Source organism: Camelus dromedarius, chromosome 27, assembly GCF_036321535.1.
Source record: "Camelus dromedarius isolate mCamDro1 chromosome 27, mCamDro1.pat, whole genome shotgun sequence".
In the NCBI taxonomy this organism is placed as follows: domain Eukaryota; kingdom Metazoa; phylum Chordata; class Mammalia; order Artiodactyla; family Camelidae; genus Camelus; species Camelus dromedarius.
The window spans coordinates 10,368,769-10,390,596 of record NC_087462.1 but is presented as its reverse complement, the minus strand read 5'-3'; the positions used below and the strand labels follow the sequence as shown (position 1 = coordinate 10,390,596).

The 21,828-nt window shown below is 45.7% G+C and overlaps 1 protein-coding gene across 7 annotated transcripts in view; it reads right to left on the bottom strand.

Moving 5' to 3' along the window:
• Positions 1-19,608, bottom strand: part of PGPEP1 (pyroglutamyl-peptidase I) — a 29,608-nt gene extending 10,000 nt beyond the window's left edge. For 2 of the 7 annotated variants that reach the window (XM_031437646.2, XM_064480036.1), the window contains exons 1-3: positions 19,500-19,608; positions 17,407-17,459; positions 574-690 (exon numbers count right to left, since the gene is read on the bottom strand). In XM_031437646.2, the coding sequence (XP_031293506.1) occupies positions 574-690; positions 17,407-17,459; positions 19,500-19,533 (204 nt within the window). In that variant the 5' untranslated portion in view covers positions 19,534-19,608. Of the gene's footprint in view, positions 1-558; positions 691-957; positions 1,010-16,954; positions 17,091-17,406; positions 17,460-19,499 lie in introns of all 7 variants that reach the window. The other 5 variants (XM_064480035.1, XM_031437647.2, XM_031437648.2 and 2 more) reach the window with 5 other exon arrangements.
• Between the last annotated feature and the right edge of the window lie 2,220 nt (positions 19,609-21,828).

Genomic DNA, 21,828 nt, shown 5'->3' with positions numbered 1-21,828 from the left:
AGGCCTCACCAATCAGAGCATTGCTTCTTTTCCAGCTAGAGTGACTGGCTCAGGGACTAGCCTGTGACCCAAGCTGGCCAATGAGAATCAGCCATAGACTTCGGGGAATTATTTGGAGAAAAGGTGTTCTCTTTCTGCAGATGGGCTGAGTTGGGAGGACATCAGCCAGTAGCCACCTGTCTTTGCCACAGCAAAAGCAGTGAGCAAAGCACAGCTGAGTGGAAAGAGAGAAGGCTGATGACACTGGGTGAGTGCCTGGATCAAGCTACATCTGAACCATACGAAAATTTGTGCTCAAGCTGGGTTGAGGTGTTTTTTGACTGTCAGTTATAACCAAACATGCCATGACTGGTACAGAACTCCAGTCAGACAGAACCAGGCTCTGGGAAGTTCCAGATGTTGCCCTCCTCACTCACCTCCGGGGGTAACCCAGGAAAGTGTGGCTCTTTGGGGGATAAGGCTGTGATCAGAGCAGGAACAAGACCACACAAACTATCCATGCTTGGGGTGCCCATCTGCAGGTCCTGATGAGGAAGCACCTGCCCTCACCCCACTCACCTTTGCCCCACTCACCTGTGGACTGTGCTTCTCCCACAGGGCGGGGATGAGCCTCTGGACTGTCTTGTACTCCACTGGAATCTCATACACATGCAGGTCCACACTGTCACCGAGCCCCAGCTTCTCCAGCTCCTGGAAGCAAGAGGAGAGGAAATGTTAGGGCATTTGGTAAAGGCTGCAAGGATAACTCGATCTCTGGGGATAAACTGACCTATCCTCAGAAAACAAGTGGGGCTCCAGACTCACTGTGCAGAGCAGGAAGTCATGCATGCTGAGCTACCCTAAAGCTCCTCCCTCATCCCCTTCCCCACCCATTCGTCTCGAACTCTCTCAGCATCCCTGTGGGCTGCAGCATGACACTGTGGTCTCTGGAGCTAGGTTCCTGGGTTTGAACCCTACCTGTGTGACTTTGGGCAAGTCACTTAACCTCTCTGAGCCTCAGTTTCCTCACCTGTAAAATGGGGATAAAAGAAAGCACTTACTGCACGAGGTAGTTATAAGAGTTGAAGGAATTAATCCATACTAAGAGTTCCAAGCAATGCTTGGCACATTATAAGTACTCAAGTACTGTTGGCCACCATTACTACTGTTGTTTTTGTTGTTTGTTATTATGCCTTGTCTTTGTTATACTTGCTAAGAATTATTTATAGACTTGGTGCATGGCATGTAGCAGGGTCTCAACATACATTTACAGATGGACCCAACTCCTTAGGGAGCCTCTGTCTCAGGCATGAGGGGGTTTAAGAACATCATGAATTATATACAAAAATGGGCTGTGAAGACCCCAATGTTCATAGCAGCACTATTTACAATAGCCAAGACATGGAAGCAACCTAAATGTTCATTGACAGATGAATGGATAAAGAAGATGTGGTGTGTGTGTGTTAATATATATAATGGAATACTACTCAGCCATGAAAAGGAATGAAATAATGCCATTTGCAGCAACATAGATGGACCTAGAGATTATCATACTAAGTGAGGTAAGTCAGAAAGAGAAAGACAAATATCATATGATATCACTTACACGTGGAATCTAAAAAATGGGCAAACATTTATTTTAATGATTTTTTTTTCTTTTTTCTTTATGGGGGAAGGTAATTGGGTTTATTTATTGACATTTGGAGGAGGTACTGGGGATTGAACCCAGGACCTCGTGCATGCTAAGCATGCACTCTACCACTGAGCTCTACCCTCCCCCAAGGCAAACTTATTTATAAAACAGAAACAGACTCTCAGATCTAGAAAACAAACTTACAGTTACCAAAGGGGAAAAGGGGGTGTGGGATAAATTAGGAGTTTGAGATTTGCAGACATACACTACTATATATAAAACAGATAAACAACAAGTTTGTATTGTATACTACAGGGAACAATATTCAATGTCTTGTAACAGCCTATAATGGAAAAGAACCTGAAAAAGAATATATATATATATATATATATATATATATCCGAAAAAAAAAAGGGCTATGATGGATCAGCACATGTGCACTTTTCTGAGAAAAAAGATGCTTTCCTCGGATTCTCAATGTGGCAGAGCCCAAGACTGGGCCTCCTTCCTCCAGTGGCCCAAGTCCCAGCACACAGCAGACCCAGGATGAATCTTTTCAGAGGAACAATGATTCTGGGAACCCTGGCACACAGGGGCTGTCAGGGACGTTTGAGGATGAAGGTTTCAGCTCAATATCAAAAACTCAGCATTCTTCATGGTAAAATTAATACTCCAAATAATGATGATCGGTCAGGCTGTTTCATATTATTCTCAGATCTCATGCAGTAGTTTGGAAACGTTACCACTGGCAGATGTTACAGAGTTCTACAGGCAGGTCTTGGGTGAAGCATTTTTTGCATCTGGCCTTGCTGAATTCACCAGAGGTGAGTTCTTGCCTTTCCTGCAGTGGCTTCAGGATTTCCTAATGCAGTCACCTTGACCTTGCCATCCACGCTGGCCCAACTCGGTGCCCCATCGACTGCAGTTGCTCTGGAGAGTATCTGATGCCTGGAAAAGCAGGTCCCCCCTCACCAACAGATACTTCCAAATGGCTCCCCAAAGAGGGTGCGTCGAGGTCACCTGGAGACAGGACGCCTGGAGGGTAGGCGGGGCATGGTGGGGGTGAGGTGGGGGTGGGGAATCGCAAAAGTCAACAATGGAAACTGGGACACTAGCCATCTTGCCAAGTTTGGTGACAAGTGAGATTTGGAAGGGCCCCCCAAGAAACCCCACAGCTGGACAGACGAGATCAGAGTGCAAACCTGCTCCCCAGCCCTTGGCGGCCAGACAATGGGGGAGCAAGGCGGTTCTATTTTGTGTGAAGTCAATTATAGGACATTTAAAACATACTACAGAGAAAGTTATATAAAATATTTCATTTCTCCCACAATCATTTTTCTTGGTCATTAATATTTTTATTCTTCATGCTCCCTTGTCATCTAAGTCTCAACTCCCTGGACTGTGCAATGAGAGTCAGAGGGGACGTTCATTAAAGGGTTTGAGGATTCAGAGACGCGGCAGGCCCAGGGGTTGCCAGCACACGACTGCGATTCCTCTGACCGAGTTGCTTTTTAACGGCATCCAACTCCTGCCACGCACTCAAGGTTTGAGGTGTGTGCTCCCTGTGTCCGTTTCCACGATTTCATCAACATTCACCCACTTTCTGCACGCTGTATGTGGCGCGCTGCACACCCAGAGTGATTGCTTTGAACGGCCACGCATTAAAAACAATGGGATAAAGTGGGGAGGGTGTAGCTCAGCAGTAGAGTGTGTGCCTAGCATGCACAAAGTCCTGGGTTCAATCCCCAGTACTTCCATTAAAAATAAATAAATAAATACCTAATTATCCCCCCCAAAATAAAGTTAAAATTAAATTTAAAAAATAATAGGATATTATAGACCACTGTTTGCTTGAGGTTTGTTGGATACACCCAAGTTTTGTTCAGGAAACTGATTTGGAGACCAAGCCCCACTTCTCCTGTCCTACAATGCCGCCACCTCCTGTCCCCCAAGGAAGAATCTAAAATCACATCACACTCTCCCTGCTTCTGCCCTGCTGCGGCTTCTGTCATGATCAGAATAAAAATCCTAACTCCCTACCAGGGCTCACAAGGCCCTAAGGGGTCAGGATGCTGCCTTCTTCTCTCTTTGTCCCCATTTTTGCTACTTTTGCTCACTCTCCCCAGCACACAGCTTCCCACATACCAGGCTCACTCCAGCCTCAGGGCCTTTGCACCAACTATTCTCTCTGCTTAGAATGCTCTTCCCCTCACTGCTTAGCCTTCACATCTCAGCCTCCCTAGAAGATCTTCTGGATGCCCAGCCCACTTTACATGCTTTCTTGGCCCCATTGGTCAATGCTGTTGCCACGGCCCAGGATGTGTGCACATTAGGTGCTGGTGAATGTCGGCTGGAACAAGTGAGCCACTCAAGCTTGGGCTGAGAACAAATATAGGCCAGGCAAGTCTGGGTGAGTACCAGACCCTCCTGAGGGTGTCTTACTTTCCTTAACTGTAAATGGGAGTTTGGACTTGCTGCTGGCTGGGACCCCCCTTCCCTTTTCATCCTTTCCTGCATTTAAAAGTAGCTCCTCACTATTCACAACAACCAAAAGGCAGAGACAGCCCAAGTGTCCATCAATGGATGGAAGGATACAAATAAAATGTGGTCCACCTCTAAATGGAATATTATTCAGCCACGAAAAAGGAAGCCCTGACACATGCTACAATGTGGATGAACCTTAAAAACATCTCGCTGAGTGAAAGAAGCTAGACACAAAAGGCTGCCTAGTATATGATTCTGATTATATGAAATGTCCAGAACAGGCAAATCCATAGAGACAGAAAGCGGATTAGTGGTTGCCAGGGGCTTGGGAATGGGGATGGGAGTAATTGCTCATGGGGACAGGATATCCTTTTGGGATGATAAAAATGTTCTGTAACTATACAGAGGTGGTGGTTGTACAACAGTGTGACTGTAATAAATGCCACTGAATTGTACACTTTAAAATGGTTAATTTTATATTATGCAAGTTCATATCGATTTTTTAAAAAAGGAAAAAAGCAGCTCTGAATGGCATGGATGGTGAAGGGTAGGAGTGAGGGGTGTAGACCCTAGAGCCGGAGAACCAGCTTTGTTCCCCCTCCCTCATTGGGTGGGTGACCTTGGGCAAGTCACTCACTCTCTCTGTGCTTTTAGTTCCCTCATCTATAAATGGGATTAGCAGTAGTACCCATGTCATAGGGAGAAAAAAAAAAATGAAACAATACACATGAAAGGCATAGAGCCAAACAGGGCTCAACACATGTTAACTCAAACTATATTTTAAACTATACACCATCGAAAAGCACAGTGCAGAAGAAATTGACAATTTCTTAGCAAGGTAAAATTTGCCAAGACTAAACCAGGAAGAAACAGATAATATGAATAGACCAATTACCAGCACTCAAATTGAACCAGTAATTAAAAACTTCCCAACAAACAAAAGTCCAGGACCAGGTGGCTTCACAGGTGAATTCTAGCAAGCACTTAGAGAAGAGTTAACACCTATCCTTCTGAAACTATTCCAAAAAATTGCAGAGGAAGGAACACTTCCAAACTCACTCTATGAGGCCATAATCACCCTGATACCAAAACCAGACAAGGATATCACACACACACACACACACACAAAGTTCAGGCCAATATCACTTATGAATATAGATGCAAAAATTCTCAACAAGATACTAGCAAATCGACTCCAGCAATGCAGTAAAAGGATTATACACTGTGATCAAGTGGGATTTATCCCAGGGATGCAGGGATTTTTCAATATATGCAAATCAATCAATGTGATACACCACATTAACAAACTGAAGAATAAAAACCATGTGATAATCTCAATAGATGCAGAAAAAGCTTTTGATAAAATTCAACATCCATTTATGATCAAAACTCTCCAGAAAGTGGGCATAGACGGAACATACCTCAACATAATAAAGGCCATATACGACAAACCCACAGCTGACATCATATTTAATGGGGAAAAGCTGAAAGCATTCCCTCTAAGATCACGAACAAGACAAGGATGCCCACTCTCACCACTTTTATTCAACATAGTTTTGGAAGCCTTATCCATAGCAATCAGAGAAGAAAAAGAAATAAAGGGAATCCAAAGTGGGAACAAAGAAGTAAAACTTGACACTGTTTGCAGATGACATGTTACTATACACAGTAAACCCTAAAGAAGTGACCAGAAAACTACTAGAACTCATCAACAAATTTGGTAAAGTTGCAGGATACAAAATTAATATACAGAAATCAATTGCATTTCTATACACTAACAACAAAATGGCAGAAAGGGAAATTAAGGAAATGATACCATTTACCATCACACCAAAAAGAATAAAATACCTAGGAATAAACCTACCTAAGAAGGCAAAAGACCTATATGCTGAAACTATAAGACATTGATGAAGGAAACTGAAGACATAAACAAATGGAAAGATATACTGTGTTCTTGGATTGGAAGAATCAATATTGTTAAAATGGCTATACTGCCCAGGGCAATTTACAGATTCAGTGCAGTTCCTGTCAAATTACCAATGACATTCTTCAAAGAGCTGAAACAACAAAATGTTGAAATTTGTATGGAAACACAAAAGACCAAATAGCCAAAACCATCTTGAAAAAGAACGCAGCTGGGGGAGTCAAGCTCCCTGACTTCAGACTATACTGCAAAGCTACAGTAATCAAAATAGTATGGTACTGGCACAAAAACAGACACATAGATCAACAGAACAGGAAAGAAAGTCTAGAAATAAACCCATACACTTACAGTCAATTAATCTATGAAAAAGGAGGCAGAAATATACAATGGAGAAAAGACAGTCTCTTCAATAAGTGGTGCTGGGGAAACTGGACAGCTACCTGTAAAAGACTGAAATTAGAACATTCTCTAACACCATGTACAAAAATAAACTCAAAATTGATTAAAGACTTAAATGTAATATCAGATACTATAAAACCCCTAGAGGAAAACATAGGCAGACACTCAAGGACATAAATCACAGCAATATATTTTACAACCAGCTCCTGGAGTAATGAAAATATAAGCAAAAATAAACAAATGGGATCTAATTAAACTTAAAAACTTTAGCACAGCTATGGATACCATCAACAAAATGAAAAGACAACCTAGAGAACGGGAGAAAATATTTGCTAATGATGTGACAGACAAGGGACTAATTTCCAAAATACACAAACAGCTCATATACCTTAATATCAAAAAAAAAGCAACCCAATCCAAAAATGGGCATAAGACCTAAACAAGCAATTCTCCAATGAAGACATACAAATGGCCAATAGGCACATGAAAAAATGCTCAGCATTGCTAATTGTCAGAGAAATGCAGATCAAAACTACGACCAGATATCATCTCACACCAGCCAGAATGGCCATCATTGAAAAGTCTACAAATGATAGATGCTGGAGAGGATGTGGAGAAAAGGGAACCCTTCCACCACTGTTGGTGGGAGTGTAGATTGGGGCAGCCACTATGGAGGACAGTATGGAGGTTCCTTAAAAAACTAAAAATAGACTTATCATGTGATCCAGCAATCCCACTCCTGGGCATATACCTGGAGAATAATAAAATTCAAAAAGACACCTGCACCCCAATGTTCATTGCCGCACTATTTACAATAGCCAAGACATGGAAACAAGCCAATTGTCTATCTGACAAGGGATCAATATCTAGAATGCAACTGACCCTTGAACACAACACAGGTTTGAACTGCACGGGTCCACTTACATGCAGATTTTTTTCAGCAATAAATACTACAGCACCACACTATTCGTGATTGGTTGAATCTGTGGATGCAGAACCATGGATACAGAGCAACAAGGTCTGTGGAAGGCTGACTGTAAGTTATAGATGGATTTTCCACTGTGCAGAGGTTTGGCACCCCAACCTCCAAGTTGTTTAAGGGTCAACTGTATATAAAGAATGTTTACTACTCAATAACAAACAAACAAACAAACAACCCCTAACAATTTATTTTAAAATGGTCTAAGGACATGAGTAGACATTTCTTCGAAGAAGATACATAAATGGCTAATAAGCACATGAACAGATGCTCAACATTATTAGTCATTAGGGAAATGCACATCAAAACCACAATGAGATGTTACTTCACACCCACCAGGATAGCTTTAAAAAAAATGGAAAATAACAAGTGTTGGTAAGGATGTGGAGAAACTGGAACACTTGTGCACTGGCGGTGGGAAAGTAAAATGGTGCAGCCCCTGTAGAAAATAGTTGGGTGGTTCCTCAAAAAATTAAATAGAATTATCAAATAGTCCAGCAACTCCACTTCTAGTATATATCCGAAAGAATTGAAAGCAGAGTCTTGAGCAGATACCTGTACACCCATGTTCATAGCAGCATTATTCACAATAGCCAAAAGGTGGAAATAACCCATATGTCCATCAACTAAGCAATGGATAAACAAAATTTGGTATATCCATACAATAAAATAATATTCATCCTTAAAAGAGGAAGAAAATTCTGGCCTGTGCTACAGCATGATTGAACCTTGAAAACATTATGCTGAGTGAAAGAAGCCAGACAAAAGGACAAAATGATATAATTCACACAACACTGTACATCAACTATACTTCAAAAGAAAAATTAAAAATAAGTAACAACAAGGGGGAAGGGTATAGCTCAAAGTGTTAGAGTGCATGCTTAGCATGATGGAGGTGCTGGGTTCAATCCCCAGTACCTCCTCTAAAAATAAATAAATACACCTAATTATCAACCCTCCCCCCCCAAAAAAAATAAGTAACAACAAAACTATACGATTCCACTTAAATGAGGTTCCTAGGACAGCCAGATTCATAAAGACAGAAAGTAGAATGGTGGGTGCCAGGGACTGGGGGACGGGGATGGGGAGTGAGTCTTTGATGGGGACAGAGTTCCAGTTTGGGAAGATGGAAAAAAGTTCTGGAGGTGGAGGGTGGTGATGGTTGCACAACAATGTGAATGTACTTAATGCCCTAAGCAGGACATGTATAAATAGTTAAGATGATAAATTTTATGTTCCCTATATTTGATCACAATTTGGAAAAGAAAAAGCAGGAAGCTATAGTCTGTATTAATTGCCTTACCTTTGGATGGCTCCCTGAGCACATATAATAAGGCATATGCTATTGTGCCAACACCAAGTGCTCTCAGTAGCCAGTTAACAGGAAGACAAACAGCTGCCCTTGGGCCTCCCGTGTCCAGGATCTGAGCACAGGATTCCCTGCGGCCCAAGCTGTTCCCTGTGTTACCAGCCTCTCCCCACTGGGCATTCAGTTGGCTCTTTGCCAACTGCACTTCATTTGTTGAAAGCTGAGACCTATCAGATTCTGATTTTAAATCCTCCCAAACTTTCTGGCATTCCTCCCTGCCTTTTCTTGATGGAAGTATCTAAAATCCACAGAGGAAATATCCACTTCAATGCCCTCCCCACAAATTTGCAGGAATTTCAAGTTCACAACAGTCTGGCCAGGAGGATGGCCCCGGATATGTGAAGGCACCCAGTCTGGAGTCCTCCTTGGTTCCCTAAATGACTAATCCCATCCCTTTATCAGATCTTGAACATGTCAGGGAAATGGGGATGCACCCACTTTTCATTTTCAGGAAATGTGAGTTTTCCAGAAAGTCATGAGTTTAGAAGCACAGAACACCCTTTCTCAAGCCCTGGGCTGGACATCCTGCCATGTTCAACTCAGTTTTTCCAATGAAGCTAATATTTACTTAATATTTTCCTCAAACTCATTCACTTAATTTTTTTCCCTTAAATAAATTCAGTCTCACCACTAGGTGACAATATCCATGAAGTTATAGGACTAGTTATATACGTTTTTCTAAAATACATTATATTAAATACATAACCACCATAATATTTTGTGCATGTATACTTTTCATATATGGGATATTTCAAAAATAACTTATGGCACTTCTCTCTTCCTCCAAAAACATCTTTAAGTTATTTTAACTCAGGAATTTTTTTGAACATGGCATTTGGACTCTGCCCTCAGGCTAAAGACAAAAAGAACTAGAAGCAAATACTAAATTCTAACAAGTAGGCTTTCTTTTGGTGAATCATGGGTTAGCAATTCCGAAATTCCTTTCTGTTTATTCTAGGCTGATCAAAGAAGTGAATGCACTGGGGATTGCGGGGGAAGAGCGTTCACACTACTGGCGGAAGGAGTCACAATTCTGTGGTGTTGGATCAGAACTGGAGGTATCTGTGCAAACTCCAGGGTTTTGATACAGAAATGGGTGTGGAGGTGCGTGTGTGGATAGGTGTGAATGTACATGCCTCTATTTTCCAGCTCTGTCCATTGACAGCTCAGAAGCAATGACATCCTAGCAGCAATGAGCACACCCAGGTCTAACCTGCTGGTGTTAAATATTATTCTCCATTAAAAGAATGAAGGCTTTTTCAGAGAAGTTGCTCATTTCAGGGATGGGGCAGAGGAAGTACAAAGGTGAACCGGAAATTACCATATGACTCAGCAATTCCTCTCCTGATAAATAAATAAATGTGTGTGTGTGTGTGTGTGTGTGTGTGTGTATGAGAAATGAAGACCTACAACCACATAAAAACTTATGTGAATGTCCATAGCAGCATCATTCATATTCATAACCAAAAGGTGGAAATAACCCAAATGTCCATCAATGGGTGAACAGATAAACAAAATGTACAACAGAATATTACTAAGCGATGAAAAAGAGTGATTAATGCTACACTGATTCATGCTACAACATGGATGAACCTCAAAAATGTTACGCTGAGTGAAAGAAGCCAGACACAAAAGGCCACCTCTTATATGATTCCATTTACATGAAATGTCCAGAACAGGCAAATCCATAGAGATTAGTGGTTATCAGGGACTAAGAAAAAGGAAGAATGGGAGTGATAGTTAATGGGTATGGGTTTCTTTTGGAGGTGATGAAAAGGTTCTGGAATTAGGTAGAGGTGATGGTTGTACAACTCTGTGAATATACTATAAGCTACTAAATTCTATACTAAAATATAAAGAGTGAATTTTATGGTACCTGATTGTATCTCGATAAAATTATATTCCAATTTTAAAAAAAGCATACAAAGCATCTGACATCCAACACTTAGGCAAAAATCAGAAAGGGGGTGTAGGGGGAGGATGCCCTGCTAAATGCAATGTAGGATCCAAGGTAGGATTCTGGAACAGGAAAAGGACATTAGTGGGAAAACTCGTGAAACCCAAATAAAGTCTAGAGTTTAGTTAATAGCAATGGACCAATGTTGGTTTCTTCATTTTGAGAAATGCAGTCACTATTTAAGATATTAACACTAGGGAAAATCGAGTGAAGGGTAGATGGGAATTCTTTATATGACCTTGGTAATTTCTCTGTAAATCTAAAATTTCTCTGAAATAAAAAGTATATTTCAAAAAAGTGAGCCTGGAACCAAAAAGGAAGGAAGTGTTCAAGAATGCCGGGGACATGGTGAAAAGACAAAGGATCCCACCTGAAGGGGCCAGGGGCCAAATCTGGGACAATTTGAACATCAAAGTTAAGAGAATAAGAGACTATCATTTATTGAAAATGGTAAGTACCCATGAGTCCACAGAGACACTAACAAACTTACAGTGGAAGGCCATAAAAAATGTAGAAGGAAAGACACAATTAGAAAACCACCATTCGGCAGCCATCGTGCTAAAATAACAACTGATTCAGGAGAGACTCACCAGAGGATGCTAATATCGTCTCAAAGTATCTCTTTATGGTCTCAAAGTATCTCTCTATGGGATAGTTTTTAATTACAAAGAGCAAGATAGTAACTTTGCAGGAAAGAAATTCACCAGACCTCGCCTTTAGCAACTGATGGAGATCAACGGTACCAGTAATGAGACACAATATACCCAGTGCCTCCTGATACCATGCACAGAAAAGGACACAACACTACTTCTGTGGGATTCCTGCCCCAAACACCCAGCTTCAATCTAGTCATGAGGACGCATCGGAGAAACCACCTGAGGGACCCTCTCCAAAGCACCGAGCAGTTCGTAGCAAACATGTTATGCCATGAGACACAAAGTAAGACTGAGGGATTTTCCAGATCATGGGGGATTAAAGAAATGGGACAACTGAATGACATGCATAATCTGGAATTTTCTTTTGCTGTAAAGGATGTTAATGAAATGACTGGCAAAAACCTGACTCAGGGCTACAGATGATAGAATTGTATCAATATTCAGTGAGTCTGATTTTGATCACTGTGCTGACCCTGTATTTTAGGAAATATACAGTGACTTATAAGGGTAGAGGGGTATCATGTCTGCAGCTGACACAGAGCATGACGGCTCCTCAAAATATTAAATACAGAATTAGCATATGATGCAGCAATTCCACTCCAGGGTGCACACCCACAAGAATTGAAAGCAGGGTCTTGAAGAGATATTTGTATGTCCATGTTCATAGCAGCATTATTCCCAAGAGCTAAAATGCAGATGCCTCCCAGCTGTCCTGACCAATGAATGGATAAGCAAAATGTGGTATACACGTGCAACGGAATCTTAATCAACCTTCAAGGAGAAGGAAATTCAGACACATGCTACAACATGAATGAACCTTGAAAACATTATGCCAAATGAAATAAGCCAGACACAAAAGGACAAAATTGTATAGTTTTGCTTAAACAAGGTCCCTAGAAAAGACAGATGTATAGAGATGGAAAGTTAAAGAGTGAGGGCTGGGGGCTGTCAGGAGTGAGGAATGGGGAGTTAGTGTTTAATGGGGACAGTTTCAGTTTGGGAAGAATGAAAAAGTTCTGGAAATGAATGATGGTAATGGTTGCAAAACAATGTAAATATACTTAATGTCCCTGAACTGCACACTTAATAATGATTAAGATGGAAAGTCTGATGGCATATATATTTTACCACAATTTAAAAAATGACTTGAGAGTCAAGAAAAAAATTTTTAACTTTATCTATGTAGCTACCTATTTATCTATAAAGAGCAAATGGAATATAGTGTTAACATTTGGGGAATTTGGGTGTGAAAGGACTTCTTTGCACTATTCTTATAATGTGTCAAATGTTTTTTTAAATTATTTATTTGGGGGGTAATTTGATTGATTGATTGATTGGTTTTAGAGGAGGTACTGGGGATTGAACCGAGGACCTCACGCATGCTAAGAATGTGCTCTAGCCCTTGAGCTATATCCTCCCCCACCCCAATTTTTTTTTAACTGAATGGAATAAAGATTGTTTCCTCTTCCCCTATGGCTTGGAGGAGAAATCTCTAGGATAGACCTTCTCCTGACATAAAGTAAAACAACAACAACAAACAACAACAACAACAACAACAACAACAACAACAAAAACTCACCTATCTATGCATCTGATCAACCACAACCCTATTTTTCCTTACCCTCCTGTCCCTTGCTGCTTGAAATTTTCCTGCCCCCTCCCCTGTTGTTTCCTTATGGCCCTGGCAGCTCTTTCTGGCAACAGAAAATATGTTGAAAGGCCAGTAATTAAAAGACTCCATCTCCCAGATTAAGTGAGGACTTTTATTTGTTCAGAGTTTCACTTGGGGAGTTGTCCCCAAACTGAGACTGCTGTACACAAGCCCAGGCAAGTCAGTTTGGTGGAACCACCTCCGCAGGCTGGGGCGGGGGGACTGCTGCTAACTCGATTAGTGACTAAGCCAAGGAACCCTCTGTGGGGTGCAGGAACTCTCTGGGTGGCCACTGTGACATGTGACGTGCCCAGGCAAGACACCCGGCTCAGGGCAGCAGCCCCTCCCCATGGACCCTCTCTCTGCCCCTCTCCCTTGACCCAGTAGAACAGGTGCCATGTGCTGAGCACCCTCACCAGCCCAGAGTAACTCAAGGGTGGCTCCCACTGGGTGATGTTTACCGAGCATTAGTGGGAAGAATCACCCACATGGATTCTTCATGGCAGGAAATAAACTGGGGCCACCAGGGAGCCACGAAGTGAGTCACTTTCTTCTCCTGATCTTTGCCCCTCAAGTCCTCTGCATCCCCATCTAGATCCTCCCAATCTGGGGGAAAAAAAATACAGAAACCACCAGCAAAGATGGACACACACCCTGTGGCCAGCATCCCCACAGAGAGGCATCCACATGTTCACCAGAGACCCTGAGGGGGCGTCCCTGCTGCTTTATTCTTGGGGAGTAAATCCCAAAGCCCCCAGGGCCAGGGCCCATGGGAAGAGGGGTGAGTTAGAGAAGGAGCCAGTTGCCCCCCTCAATCACTGGCCCCCACTACACTAATGCAGGCTGAGCAAAAGCAGCTGGAGCTAGAGGAACACAGAGGCTGTGCCATCCCATTCATTGGTTTGCAGCTTGACAGCAGGCAAAACTCACCTGTGGTGACTGAGCTCAGGACAGCAGCTGCTTATGGGCAGGATGAAGAGTGATGGGGGAGGCGAGGGGCAGGAAAGAATGTTTAGGGTGGATAGAAATATGCCAACTCTCTTGATCAAAGTATTGGTGACATGGGCTTAAATACTTTTCACCAAAGTGACGGGGGCACTAAAGATCTGTTCATGTCTTTCTACAAATTATTCCCCAGTTCTAATAAGGGCAACAGTTGCATGTGGGGGGCACCAGTAATTGAGCTAAACTCTTTGCCTCTAAACTTTCTGCTCCAAAAGGGCCAGATGGTTCTCCTGGGGTGGGGAGCAGTGCACCCCAAGTCCCACAACAATCTGCAGTGAGTGCAGTTACCAAGCACATACTGTGAAAGGAATGGGGCTTGTGCGCCCCAGATGACACATTGTCTACACCCTGTCTACCTGACAAGACCCCGCCGCACGGCTGCGTCTGACTGATTCCCTTGACCCCACAACAAAGACCCCCTTTGTTCCCTGGTTAATATCCTTAGCAGGTCTGTCTAGACTCACTGTGCCAGTGATTGTCCCGTGAAGTCACCAGGACCTGGGACCCAGCTCCTCCTTGCCCCGCTTGGGCAGGGAAGGCTCCAGAAGCCCCCAAGACCCGGAGTTTCCAGCCCTCAACACCCACCTGAGCCTCCTAGGGAGAGACAGACCCAAAGCTAGCATCTCACGTCCACCATCCAAGACCTGGGAGAGACAGGACACTTGAAAAATCCACTCCCTCTTGTGTGAGGGGCTGAAGGGAGGTGCCATCCTGGGAAAGAGGCAAGGAGGGTTGCCCCTCTGTCCCTAGAACTCCCACCTCCTAAATGTGGCTGGTGGGAAACAGTCCACTCTCTGCTGGGACACAAGTTCACCCAGGGCACGAGGAAGGAAGGTCAGATGAGAGAGAGAGACAGAGAGACAGAGAAACAGAAAGAGAAGAGGAGGGGAGGGGGTGAAAGACAAAGATGGAAAGAGACTGATGGAGAGAAAAAGGGAGAGAGACAGAAAAAGAGTGAGAGACCAAGAGGGACCCATAGAGAGGCCAAGAGAAACAGGCAGAGACAGAAGAGGGGAGAGACAAAGAAATAGAGAGAGACAGACAGACAGAAACAGAGAGATGGAGAAAGGAGGGGGGAGAGACAAAGAAATAGAGAGAGAGAGACAGACAGAAACAGAGAGATGGAGAAAGGAGGGGTGAGAGATTGAGAGAGAGAGAGTAAGAGACAGGTGGGAAGAGACAGAGACCCAAGAGTGGCCAAGAGAAACTGAGAGACAGAAGAGAGAGAAAGACGGGGAGAGAAATATGGAGAGAGATGAGAAAAGAGAAGGGGAGAAACAGAGAGAGACACACCCAGAGAGAGGCTAAGCATGACAGAGACAGAAAGAAGGGGAGAAACAGATGGAGAGACACTAGCTGGCCCCTGGGAGAGGAGGAGGACTTCCTTCTACAGGTGGCAACTTGAGCTTCAGAAAAATTCGTTGGGACAGGAAGTTAACTGCCGATCACTCTGCCTAACCAAACACCCATCTTCAGCTTGAGGTGACAGACATCAATTGTCACCCACAACTAGTGTCTGGATCACACCAAAAACACCCCGAGGAGTATTTTCTTGAGGGACGAGTTTGAGCCATCCAATGCCACCCTTTCCAGGGGCAAATCCGTATTGTCCAGCGGAACTGAAAAGTGCCAACAGCAACTACGAGCCACTCCACTGGCAGACCCTGCAGATGCCCTGCTTCACAGAAAGTGGAGGACCAAAGTGAGTCTCTATTGACACCAAGTTGTAGCAAAGGCAAAATGCACCGATGATGGTTATAAAGTCAGCAGAGGTTTACACCTGGAGGTGGGGGTGGGGCGCAGTGGGAGTAGCTGAGAAAGGACACTAGGAGCGTCTGCAATGGAGAGGAAAAGAGAAGTGGCTGGCAATGTTCTAGATCTTGATCTGGATTCAAGGGATGCGAAGGTGCACATGTGTAAAATTTCAGGGAGTTAGCTGCACACACTCAGCATATGCATGTGTGACTCCAGGTTTGTTTTTCAAAAGGGAAACAATCAGATTTGGGAAGGTCAGCGTCATTTTAGCTGGGGAATGGTGGAGATTCCTCTCTTCTTGTTTCATAAACATGAAGAAGAAAACTGGAAGTCTTCTAGAGGCGAGGTCTGGAGAGATGGTTGACAAAAATATAAGGGGTATTTCCCCTCCAGCAGCAGGATGAAAAGCTGCTATCCTCCACCATCTGAGTCCCAAAGCTTGGAAGGATTTCCAAAGATTGTTTAATTGATTTTTCTCCTATTTAGATGCAGATCATAGTGTCTGGGGCCCAGGAATTCAGACACACGGCTTTGTGTCCACTCAGCCCCGTGAAGACTCCTGTCTGAAACTCGCACAAAGCCAGACACACATGTCTTCAGAAACACGCTGTTTCCTTTTTGTCTGGGGCTCCAGGGAGCGGGTGCAATGAGCAGGGCCTCAGACACGCTCCCATCTGCAGGGTCCGGGGGACCCCGTCCCCCTGTCCTGCTAGCAAAGTGGGGTGAAAATTTTCAAAATGGGGGAGGAATAAGGCTGAGATTTTGAGGTCTGGAAGAGGGGTGATCAGAAAGGTGGGGAGCCCCAACTGACAGTTGACACACTGAAGTTTCAACTTGGATTTTTCTCCAAATTCAGGTCTCTGGAGTGGGAAACGGGATGCTTTAAATCAAGCAGCTAATGGGCTAGGAGTAACACGAGTTTGGCTCCGGTCTCTGCAGATCTGATTTATATAAGGAGAAAACGTTTCTCTCTCTCTCTCTGCCCATTGTTCCCCAGTCTGTCCCTCCAAATGCCCCATCTGACAAAGAAACTGGACAGTTCACGACAGCGGGAACCCCCCCCCAACCAAAATGCAGCCTCCTCTTACTAAAGCTGCCAGGAGGCAACACTGAGGGTCACTGCACCCCCTCTACAAGGTTAATACATCCCCCAACAACCCTACCTGGTCCCCCCCAAAACCTGGTTGGAGCATGGGACACTTCTGAAGCAAGGCCACTCTGGTTTCTGGGCTGGATGATCTTGGATAACTCTGGGACTCAGTTTTCTCATCCAGAAAGTGGGCCCAAGAATAACTGCACCTAAGGGTTGTTGGGAGAACTCAGTGCTGGGCAGCAAAAAACAAAACAAAACAAAACAAAACAAAACAAAACAAAACAAAACAAAACAAAACAAAAAAACCCAACAGCAACAAATACTGCTTGGCATAGAACAAGCACTCAACAAATGTGAGCTACAGCTGAAACTATCTCGGAGGAAGTGTGTGTCAGGCTTAAATCTCTCAGGAAGCTTCACAGGAGATGTTCTCTTCGTAGAGTCCTTTCTTTCTTTGGTGCCAAATATTTCCAGGGGAAGCCCAGCCCCCAAGCCTGATTCCTCCCCTCTGGATCCAGTTACCTGGACTGCAATCCAGCTGGCGTTCACCGTGTGTTCCCCAAAAGGGCCAAACCCTGAAAAAAAAAAATAATAAAAGCGGCATGTCACCACCCAGTGGCCCTCCCTGGCCCGCCCAGGGCCAGGCTGCTGCTTTCATTCAGGCGAATGGAGCTGGGAGCCTCGGGAGCAGCTACCACCTGGGACATAGTTATGGGGTGCACCCAGCAGCCCTTCAAAGCCCTCCACCACACATACCTGTCTGCTCTTAATTGAAGCTGTGAGTCCTTTCTTGGCCTCGCTTTCACCTGATCTTTGTGCCCGGCAAGGGGCCAGCAGCCTCCTTTTGCCCCAGAAAGGCTAGCTTTGTTCCTGTCTCAGTTTCTTTCCCTAACCTCGACCCCCAAATATAATTATTTTATCACTATCTTTGTGCTTCTTCCTTGGACTCTGGGGCTGCAGGGCCAGAGGAGCTCCAGGGATCACCACCTGGTAAGGAATGGCCCTTAGAGGATGCACATGGGTATCACCCAGGCCAAGCTGTCCAGACACCATCCTGCCAGCCTCCTCCCTACTGACTCAAACTCCAGGCCCCATTTATAAACCAGAAAGTCACCTGAGGATGCTAAATGCTCTGTATGCCCTGTGGCATTCAGCCTCACTGTGTACCCCTTTCAGGCAAGGGTGAATTTTACAGGCCCATTTTACAGGAGCTGGGACTGAGGCACAGAGAGGTGAAGCCAGCTGCCCAAGGTCACACAGCAAGAAGACAGAAGAGCAGGGATTCAAATCCAGACCCATGAGAGTCCATGATCTCCCTCTTCTAATCACCCCAACACACTGCCTAGAAAATAAACTCCAAGAGAGGCTGTCATTGAAGCATGGGTCACTCCACCTGGGCTGAGTGTCCAAGTGGTGTCAAGGCCCCGGGGAGAGATGCTATGCCCTGGTACAGCAGGGAGTCTCCAAATAGGGTCAGAACCTCTCCACCCCATTCCTCTTCCTGCACAGACCAAGTATGAGTTTCAGTTCAGCCACTTACAAACAAGGTGCCTCTGTGAGCCTCAGTTTCCCCGTCTTCCAAATGGAGACAGTGAAGCTGTAATTAACTCATGTAAGAAAAGTGCCCAGTCCAGTGGCTGCCTGCTGAGTCAGCACTGGAGTAATAAAAGCAGATATAGAAGGCTGCAGGGGACAGGGACCCTCTGGCAATTTTACACAATTGTTAGTCAGGTAAGTGGCTCCTTCCATCTTCCTGGGATTCCAGGACCAGCTCCACCCTCCCGTGGCTACAAAACACCTATTAGAACCTTAGGTGAATTTCTCACTGTACTCCTCCAGACAGGGGGTCAAAAGGATCCCTCAGTCAGAGGCCGGCAGGAAGCTGACGCTCACGAGGCCCCTGAGGCAGAGTCTCCTCGAGGAGGAACAGTTGGTTTCGGGGAGTTGGTGACAGCGGCGGCCAGGCTCACCCACAAACAGCCTGGGCAGAAAAGATTTTGACCAAGACAGTCCCTGGGAAAACCAGGCGAGCGGCCGGGTTCCCGAGGTCCCCCAAACTCCACCTGTCTCTGCCTAGAGGAGCAGCCCCCCATTAGCGCTGGGCTCTGGGAACAGTGGCTGGCAAGAGATTCATTTGTCACCGGGGCACTTCCTACCCGCAAATCAGTCTTTGTCCCCTGGGACCCGGACGGTGACAAACCCGACCTCGGGAGGGGCAGGGAGGAGTCCAGTCCAGCTTGCCGGCAGGGCAGACAGAACAAACAGGTGCCCGTTGGGTCACTGTCCCCAACCGGGGAAGGAAGGACGCCAGAAGGGCCTGCTCCGTGCGGGACACTTGCCAGGAACCCCCACGTCTTTGCCTGCCCCGACCCCTGACAGGGGGACCACAGGGGCGCTCCCTTCTTCACTTTCTGTATCCCACTTTCTATGTCGCAGGGACTGATTTGGGCTCCCGTGGGCGATGACATCTTCCAAACCTGGGACGACTTCTATCTAGCACCTGCCCCGCCCGGGCCACGGCGCTCCTCCCGGCCCGGCTGCCTCCGGAGCCTCCCGACCCGCCCCTGCCCCGGGCCGCTGCCACCGCGACCGCCATCAGCGCACTGCCCGCGTACCCGTCACCACCACTGCCTTCCTGGGCTGCTCCATGGCGGCTTCAGGCTGCGCCTCTGACCCGCTCCTGTCGGGACTTGAGAGTCCGCTGCGGCCCCCTCCCCCGCCGCCGCCCCGCCCCCCGGCCCCGCCCCCGGCCCCGCCCCACTGCGTGCGCGTCCCCGGGCCCGAGACGCAGCGTGCGCGCCCCATCGCTAACTCTCACCCCAAGTTTCTGACTGCCGGTACTTCCCAGCCTCAGTTTCCCCACTTGTAAGATGGGGACAGTTCGTCCCGCAGTGTGTAGTGAGGCACTGAGGAAGAGCCGCTCGTTTATTCCGCAGGCGTTCACTGAGCGCCTGCTGTGAATTATGCCGCTTCCCCCACCTCCCTCTCAGCAAGTCTCCATTATTCAGCCCCGTTTACAGCTGAGGAAACTGAGGCATATTTCGGAAGGCCACTCACCTAACGCCTCCTGAGGTCGCAGAAGCGCAAAACAGGCTCGTATGTTGCTAAGGAGGCTGATGTGGCCCCAGAGACCTCAGCCTCCCCTCCTTCCATCTCCCCAGTACTCAGCTGCTCTAACCCCAGCAGCCCTCCAAGGGCCTAAAACAGTCCCACCTCAAAGCCTTTGCACTTGCTGTTCCCTCTGCCTGGAACATGCTCTGCAGTTACCGGCTTCTACAGGGCTCAGCTGGAACATCACCTCCTCCTAGGGGTCCAACTCACCCTGGCCAAAATCTCCACCCCAACTCACTACCCCAGTAGTTCCATCCCATTTCCTTGTTTCCTCCTCTTCATAGTTGCAATCACATTCAGAAATCATTCCTTTATAGGCGCTGCTTTTCTGATTTCTTTCCCATTTCCTGCCCTGACTTGCAGGGCAGGGGCATGTCTCCATTAGAGCCACGTGCCTGGCACACAATAGGTCCCCAACCAACGTTTAGCAGAGGCCAGAATTCCTCCAAAAATAGCCAGAAAAATTAAGCTGAGTTTCTGGCTACATCATTAGAAACTGGGCTGGACCTTGGACTTGGGTCACTGACATCTCATTCCAAGCAGCCTTGGCCCTGGATTAGCCAGGGTGCTGACCAAGGACTGTCTGCCTCTGGCCCAAGCCTCAGAATACCCAGGGCAGTGTCTCTGGACTGCCAGGAGCCTTGTTTGTGAGCTCAGACCAGAGGTCACACACTCAGCAGCTATTTTGGTCTCTGGCAGCTTCAGGTAGAATTCAGAAAATCTGAGATCCTGCCTGGGCCGGTTGTGGGACTGAGACCTCTGCCAAGTGGAAGAAGAGAACAGAACAAAAATCTCACCAAGAATCAGGTTTTATAACTCAAACATGTAATAAGTGTCTGGTACTAAGTGCCAGTGTTGCTGCTAAAAGCCGGGGATGTGGAGACAGGCAAACCACAGCAGGTTTCATTCCCCTCAACACACTGGGGGAAAAAAAAGAGGAAACTGATGACACTCAGAGTTAGTGGTGATGGGAGAAACTGAGTCACATGCTATTGCTATGAGTTACTGGGGGTAAAGGCTTGTGTTCCCTGGACACGGACCCTGTTTAAGCACATCACTTTTCAAAGGTGCTCTCTTTTTTAATATCACAAACCCTTGGAGGAAGGAACTATTCTTATCCCATTTTGCAAGTGAGGAAACAGACCCAGAGTAGCTAAGCCACTCGTCCCAAGTCACACATGGAAGGGGCTGGGATTTGGATCAGGAATAAGTGGGTGAGTCCTTAGCAGAGGACAAATGGGGCCGAAGAAGCCTGGCTGGAGGGACTGAGATGTGTGTTCACAATCCGACTTTGCTGTAGTGTAACCAGCAGCACACGCCTATGAGAGGTTAGGTGAAGGGATGGGAAGGGATGGAGCGCCCTTTTTTAACAAAGCAAGATGGTTACATTGGAAAGCCAAAGGCAATAAAGTGGGGCAGCTACTGTGGATAAGTTTGGCAGAAGTTAAATGTAGTTACCATAGGCCCCAGCAGTTGCACTCTTAGGGAAAAACCCAAAATAATTAAAAATAGATGTTCAAATCCTGTAGGTGAAAGTTCATGACTGTACAATTCACAATCGCCAAAAGGTAGAAAAGGAAACAAATGTTTATCCATAGATGAATAGATAAACAAATTGTGGCCCATCCACACAGTGGAATGTTACTCAACAGTAAAAACGAAGGAAGCCCTGACACATGCAACGACGTGGATGAATCTTGAAAACATCACACTGAGCGAAAGAAGCCAGACCCAAAAGGCCATATAGTGTATGGTCCCACTGATATGAAATGTCTAGAGCAGGCAAATTCATAGAGACAGAAAGCAGATTAGAGGGGAAGTGGGGGAAAGCGA